The following is a 7,059-nucleotide window of genomic DNA, read 5'->3' on the forward strand; positions in this document are numbered from 1 at the left end:
GATAATATCATGCATCCTGGAAAATGCATCATACCGCTCCTTTAACTTTTGGACATTTATGAACTATCTGTTTTAATCCACTGTACATTTTATAAATTAATTTTGATTTTGTGCTCGGCATCTTCAAGAACCTTTCTTCCTATTTTTAGGTATTTGCACCTTTCTGTTCATCAGTCTGATCGATGACTCCATCAATCATTTCTCAGTAATTCCTATTTAAATGAGTAATCCTGCCTTTCTGTAGCACACAGGGTGAATGTGAAGCGACGCTGTGCAGCAGAGCAGCTTGTGTAGGTGTGAGCGGGGACGGCCAGCTGGACACCCGCCGTCCTCCTACCCACGCTGCACTGCTGCCAGGCTGAAGGCCCTGTGACTTCTCATTGCAGGCAGACAAACGGGCACACCACAATGCACTGGAGCGCAAACGTAGGGACCACATCAAAGACAGCTTTCACAGCCTGCGGGACTCGGTGCCCGCCCTGCAGGGAGAAAAGGTTGGTAACATTCAGACCCTCATAAAGGAGAACAGTTTCATCCTGTGTTTTTGCTTTTTTTTTTTTCTTTAAATTCAATGTGCATCAGGGGAATGGCTGCAATGGCTGGGAAGGGAGCAGATGGTGGGAGAGTAGATTGGCAGCAGTGAGGCAGTTCAAATACTTGGACCAGCGTCAGGAAGTTATTACGAGAACATTTCGCTGCTCACTTCCTGTTTTCACATCAGTGTCATTGAGAAGATTTGGACACATCGGGCGCAGAGTTTGTCATCACACCACAAAAAGCCCATTCAGGGATCTGAGGCAGAGCTGAGTTAGCTGTAGAAATGTTACACAAATCAGCTTTAGTAATTAATCTCCAGATTTTTTTCCTCACTAATGCTCTCCTTTGGTTTCCATAGCTCAGAGCTGCCAACTTGTTTGACAAGCTGCAATTTATCTGGACTAGTTTGAAGTTTTAAATCACATTTAATCACTTTTTCTCTGAATTAACTTTTCCTTCATTGTTTCTCACTGTATTTAATTTATTTGGTATATTTTTGCTGCTTGTATTTTATGTGAAGCAGCTTAAAAAGTGCTTCACACATAATGTCTGAAATACTGAAATAAATCATAGAAGGTAATTTGTAGCAATATTTCAGTATGTTTAGGTGTGAGATATCAAACATTTGCATTAGCTTGGACTTCGTGTTCACTAATAAAGATTAGGATTAGTCATTCTGAAGCCTTAATCTGGGAGTTTTACTTTCTGTTGCTAATTGAATTATCTAGAGAAGAAGAAGAAGTTCTGCTTGTTTACCTTCCTGGTAAAAACGTCTAAAACTAATTTTATTGCAGTTGCACAACCTCACTTTGGTCATTTTAATAAATTATAAACCCCATATTAAAAAACTAAACACCTCTAATGATAGATTTTTATTTCTGATACGGTGTTGTCTAAAAAGAAACGATGAAGAAAAGCCCACAGCATCACAGACCCTCTACCATACCTAACAGTTTAACTTCCTGGCTGCCCGAAAGAAATCTCACATTTTTAATTAAATTAACAGAAGTGGCAGAAAAAGCTTTTTGAAACAGCAAGATTAGGAGATTATCCTCCCACCTCTGCAGTCTAATCCAGGCTTTTCCAGTCAATCTAAGCTGTTTTCTTCTGGATGTAGATGAAGGTAAGTTAAGATTATGAGCTTTTTTTAAATTTGTTTACACTTTTTATTACTTGTGGAAAAAAACATTCCTAATTGAATCGGTTTTCTTGTTTTTTAAATTTTAAAGAGTGACAGTGATGGATTATTTAACTTCTTACACACTGATTAAAATAAAATAATATAAATGCTTTTTCTGTGTTTTTATGCAGTAAAAATGTCATCTTGTGATTTAGCTGCTGGTAATTAAAATGCATTTTGCACATTTGCTAAGGGTAATTGTCTTAAAATATTATGCACTAAAAATGTCATATTTTAGTTTTTTGAGTTGTTACTTCACTTCATTGTTACTTAGATAATTTAATTTATTATCTGAATAAATAATGCTCATCTATGGTTCATACTTTAAAATTAATTAAAGATTGCATAAGTGTGTTTAGATGTCAGGGGAATAATTGAGTGAAGCCACTGAGCGCGCTCAGAACCGGCACCGTTTTTAGTTTTTTTGACAGAAGCAGGGAGGCTCTGTGAAAATGTGATGACTTCTCTGTGATGCGTGTGTCATTGCTTCACTTTCTGCATGTGTCACTAACAGCAGTCTACCAAACAGGCGTCTCGAGCTCAAATCCTAGACAAAGCCACAGAGTACATCCAGTACATGAGGCGAAAAAACCACACGCACCAGCAGGACATCGACGACCTGAAGAGGCAGAACGCTCTGCTGGAGCAGCAAGGTAACGGCTGCCGGAGGCCGGATCCTCCGGACGTGTTAGTGTCCGACTGAGCTGCTGCAGAGTTCATGCAACTGAGAGAAAAACTTGCTGAACTTGATCCAGCGGAAGGAAAAATCTCAGTTTTTAGAAACTAAAAATGTAGAAATGTTAGCTTTAGCTGGCCCTAAATCCATTTTATAAAATCTGTTCCCCTCCTCCCCTGTGGTGGCGCTGCACTGAAGAGAATGACACAAAAACCTCTGAAGAAGACACAAGTATGAAATGTAAACAAAATGAAGTGGCGTCACATTTTAGCGGTTGTAGGATTTCACTTGTCTTTGGCAAAAGACGATGAAACATTTCCCCTGCTAGCAGTAAAGTCTGTTTTGGTTATATTTACCCAGAATGCTCTGCCCTTCAGTGTCCTTGCTGCTTTTTACCAGAGTTTGCTTTTTTTGATACATTTAGTGTGAATTCGTAAGCAAACTCTGATCCGCCTTAAACCCCAGCGATCTCTGCTTGGTTGAAGTGAACTCTGGCACGGTGGGAAGCAGACTACAGAGCAGAGCATCGAGGGTAAATTCAGCCAAAACAAACACGAGTCGAGTGCTAGCAGGAGAAATGGCTCTTGGTTTTTAGATTGAAGACGAGATTCCACAGCTGCTAAAACCTGATGGGGTTTTTTTGTGTACTTTTCATGAAGACTTCTTCTGAGGTTTTCATGTTGATTCCATCAGTGATTCTTGCTTCAGCGCCCCCACAGGTGAGGAGGGGAACAGGCTTTTCCAAAGGATTTGGATCGTTTGTGAAAATGTAACAAATGTTTTAACTTTGGTCCTCAATCGACCCGATTCTACCGAACTATCCGTAACCTCAACTTCAACTCCTCTGTAGCTCAATCTCACATTTATTTACCATGTCTTCTGAATTCTTCAGTCGTCTTTGTTTTCATTTTCTCTGCCTTATGTTCTCAGATGCTCATGTCTTTTGTTTTTTTTCAGTCCGTGCTCTGGAGAAAGTGAAAGGTTCCACACAGATCCAGACCAACTACTCGTCGCCTGACAGCAGCCTGTACACCAACCCCAAAGGCAGCGCCGTGTCGGCGTTCGACGGCGGCTCCGACTCCAGCTCCGAGTCGGAAGCAGAGGAGCCGCCCACCAGGAAGAAGCTGCGAATGGAGGCCAGCTAGAGAGTCAATAAGCTGAAAACTGGCGAAGGACGGGGACGGCAGGGGCGCCAGGACGGGCGAGACGAGCCCCCCTCGTCGTTCTCTCTCGCGCTGGAGACGAGCGTCCCCTGAAATGTCCCACCACCGAGCGAGCCGGACGGAGGACGAACGCTCGCTTCAGGTTTCCCCAGCTTCCCCTCGTCCCCGTTTGTCTTAGTTTTTCCCCTCCGTCGTCGGTGCCCACCCTGACCTGTTTCTTAGCAACAACAATCCAAAACTCAAAAAAAGGCAGCTTGGCAACTCAAAGACTTAAAGCTTTTTGTACCCCACCCCTCAATCGCTCCCCGGCTCTCCTCCTCAAGATGATTTTTGGGGCGAGAGGGGGAACCAGGTGTCCTCTTCCAAGCACTGCTTTGTTGTATTTTGTTTATTTTTATGCTTGATTAATGACAAAATAAACTAAGTTTTTACACACACCTCAATCTGTTGTCCTGGGAAAGAAAATCCACCTTTTTAAAAATGTAAAAATGTTTCTAGTTTTTATCCCCCCACCTCCACTCAAGAATGTGAAGCTGCTTTGAGCAAACGGCTGCCTCAGGCCCACTGAAGTGCAGATGTTTTCTGCCTCACATTTAACACAAAATTATATATATATTAAAAAAATGAAAACCCTAAGTCCTTTTGTTGAAATCGATGTTTTGAAGGAGAATATTCCTAAACTTTGTATCGTATTTTGTCCTTTTAGCTTGAAGTAGTGAATGACTTTAGGTGGCTGGATACGTTTGGCATCTCATTTATATATTCAGATTGGATGTCTTCAAAACCATGTAATGCATTTTTTTTTATTTTATTTTTGTGGTAACCACACGATTCATGGGGAAAAGACCAATTTGTCGCACGTAGTGTTTAACGGGTTTGAACTAGGAATTGAATGTCCAGGTAAACGGAGGCCAGGTGAGTCCCTGTCGACGTGTTGTGCTTCACACAGTAAAAAATGTTGCTGACCCCTGACCCCTACACTTTGCCCCTCCCCCCCTCCCAAGGAAAATTAATATCTCTAGGAGACGTGTGTGTGTGTGTGTATGTATGTATATTGTTTCCATTTTATTTCCACTTAGGAGGATATAATTAGTGTGGTAGGTCTTTGATTCCATTCCATGGAAATTACAAGTATGTTGTACATACTGCCAACAATTGTCTTGCAAGTTGAGGCCTACCTTTACTATGAAACTATAAAATAAACTATTTTATCCTTTAACGGGCTTCCTGTGGTTCCTGACATCACGATGTCAAATGTTTTCTGAAGCAGATTAGTCAGGAATCAATTAAAATAAATTTAACTGGAGTAGACGGAGGCAATATGCTGAAAGAACAGGAAAGTCAATAGAAATTTTGCATTTAGATGGAAAAAAACTGTCGGGGCTCAGTTACTAGATTATGGATAAATTAAGCAGAAAAGGGCTTTTTAGTTTTTTAGCTACAAATAATCAAGCAAATTCTGTTAAAATGTTTTTATTTGAAAAGGGAAGTATTTATGCGTTTCTAAAATTGTAAAAAAAAAAAAAAGTTGATACAAATTGATTATTGAAATAAACAAATTTAGTTATTTAACTGTATATAGACTCAATTTACTGGAACAGCAGTAATTAAGCCAAAATCGTGCAAAAATATATACATTTTGCATTTAAGAAAAATAAAATTCAAATGGCAGTTTTAGCTTTACTTAACCTTTTTCTATGTGATTATTAATCAGTTAAATTAACCAGACTGGCCTTAAACTGCACTGATATTAAATCAAACGGGGTTGAACTTTTGACATGTTGAAATATTTTTAGCTGCAGATTCATCTTTTGCTCCAAATTATCAAGTATAAACTAAATAATGCTTATTATTAGCACAAATAATAGTATTTTTATTTTATTACTAGAGAAATCAATTACTAAGATAATCATTAGTTGGATCCCTGGCTTTCATATTTAATTTGCCATCGCAGTAAAAATGTCTGCCATCTTTTATGTCTATAAAAAGAGTCGAAGTCCCTGCTGGAGGGAGACAGCTCTTCAGTTTGCAGAAAAGTTGGAGTCCACAGGAAAAGCTTTGGTTATTCTGAGGAGTGTCAGGATTTATGACAGTACCATGATGAAAACTGCTGTATAAACCTTTATTAAGTCAGGTGACACTGAAATTATACAAAGTTACAATTTTTCCTTTCATAGGAATAAAGTCATCTGCAATATGAGCAGGAGTTCCTCTGAATGTTTAAGCTGTCCAGACAATACTGTTGACCTGTACGGAGGTATAATGCTGCTAAACTCCGGCCCTCGTCTCTACCGAGGGCCCGTCGTCCTGTCTGCTCCCTTATGAAATCCTACTGGATCCAGTTCAGTACCCGGAGGCTGGAGACCTAGGACTGAGGCCCGGCGGCGGCAGAGGCCGGTTCTGACGGCTCGGCGTCAGCAGGAGGTCCCGCCTGCCTGCTGGCGTCAGGAACAGACAGCTGGCGGAAGTGCTGCACGGCTTTAGCCACCTTGTCGGGACAAATGTTGTAAACTGGATGAGTGGGAGCCTAAAGAGAGAAAATGGAAACCAGGAGAAGATTTCATAAAATCCCTCTTCACGTTTTTGCTCTTATTATGCTTATTCTTCTGGAAAAAAAAAAAAAAAACAAAAACAAAAAAAAACACAGTGGCCCACTGACTGTTTGCAATCTACTTCCAATCCCAACCCCAACCATAATTCCAACCCTTCTCCCAACCTCAATCCAAACCATAATTCCAACTCCAATCCTTCTTTATTCAATCCTTCACATCCTAATGTCTACCCTAATTCCTACCATAACTACAACCATAATTCCAACCTCAATCCCAACCATATTTCCAACCCTTCTCCCAACCTCAATCCTAACCATAAATCCAACCCCAACCCTTCTTTATTCAATCCTTCACATCTTAATGTCTACCCTAATTCCTACCATAACTACAACCATAATTCCAACCTCAATCCCACCCTAATGTCTAACCCATTTCCAACCCTAATCCCAAACCTTAATCTCAACCCTCCTAAATTTGTTACTGTAGGTCGACTAGCCTAGATGTCATCCTTATAGCATAAAGATTATTATTGTATCTTTTGCATTCCTTGCCCCTGTCTTATTTTATACTGCTATCATGTCTGGAAAAAATATATATTATTTTTAGCTTTCAAGCTAATTTTAGTTTTTTCATGTTTTTTTTTTTCTCCACTGCATGGAGTTTGTTGCTGTAGAGCAACATGCTAGTCGTGCTAACCCAGAGGCTATCATTAGTACTCCAGCTAGCTTTAGCTTTTTAGCTTATAAACTGTTGTGACCGCCCTGTGACAGACTGGCGACCTGTCCAGGGTGACCCCGCCTCTCGCCCAGAAGGATAGCTGGAGATTGGCACCAACAACCCTCCCGACCCCGCTGAGGGACAAGGGTGTAAAGAAAATGGATGGATGGATGGACTGTTGTGTTGTGATCTTGCAGCTTTGTAAACACTGTTCTGTTGGATTTTTGCATTTTC

At 40.5% G+C, this 7,059-nt stretch overlaps 2 protein-coding genes across 4 annotated transcripts in view; one reads left to right on the forward strand and one right to left on the reverse strand.

The window, feature by feature from the left end:
- max (myc associated factor X) overlaps positions 1 to 4,775 on the forward strand; it is a 15,114-nt gene extending 10,339 nt beyond the window's left edge. For 2 of the 3 annotated variants that reach the window (XM_015054224.1, XM_015054240.1), the window contains 3 exons: positions 387 to 494; positions 2,232 to 2,370; positions 3,351 to 4,775. In XM_015054224.1, coding sequence (XP_014909710.1) covers positions 387 to 494; positions 2,232 to 2,370; positions 3,351 to 3,538 — 435 coding nt within the window. In that variant the 3' untranslated portion in view covers positions 3,539 to 4,775. The remainder of the gene's footprint in view (positions 1 to 386; positions 495 to 2,231; positions 2,371 to 3,350) is intronic. The other variant, XM_015054232.1, reaches the window with a different exon arrangement.
- An 884-nt stretch (positions 4,776 to 5,659) lies between these two features.
- fntb (farnesyltransferase, CAAX box, subunit beta) overlaps positions 5,660 to 7,059 on the reverse strand; it is a 17,605-nt gene continuing 16,205 nt past the window's right edge. The window contains exon 12 of the mRNA XM_015054251.1: positions 5,660 to 6,083. Coding sequence (XP_014909737.1) covers positions 5,922 to 6,083 — 162 coding nt within the window. The 3' untranslated portion in view covers positions 5,660 to 5,921. The remainder of the gene's footprint in view (positions 6,084 to 7,059) is intronic.

This window comes from Poecilia latipinna, unplaced genomic scaffold (assembly GCF_001443285.1).
Source record: "Poecilia latipinna isolate Pla-1442-1.1 unplaced genomic scaffold, P_latipinna-1.0 Scaffold55, whole genome shotgun sequence".
In the NCBI taxonomy this organism is placed as follows: domain Eukaryota; kingdom Metazoa; phylum Chordata; class Actinopteri; order Cyprinodontiformes; family Poeciliidae; genus Poecilia; species Poecilia latipinna.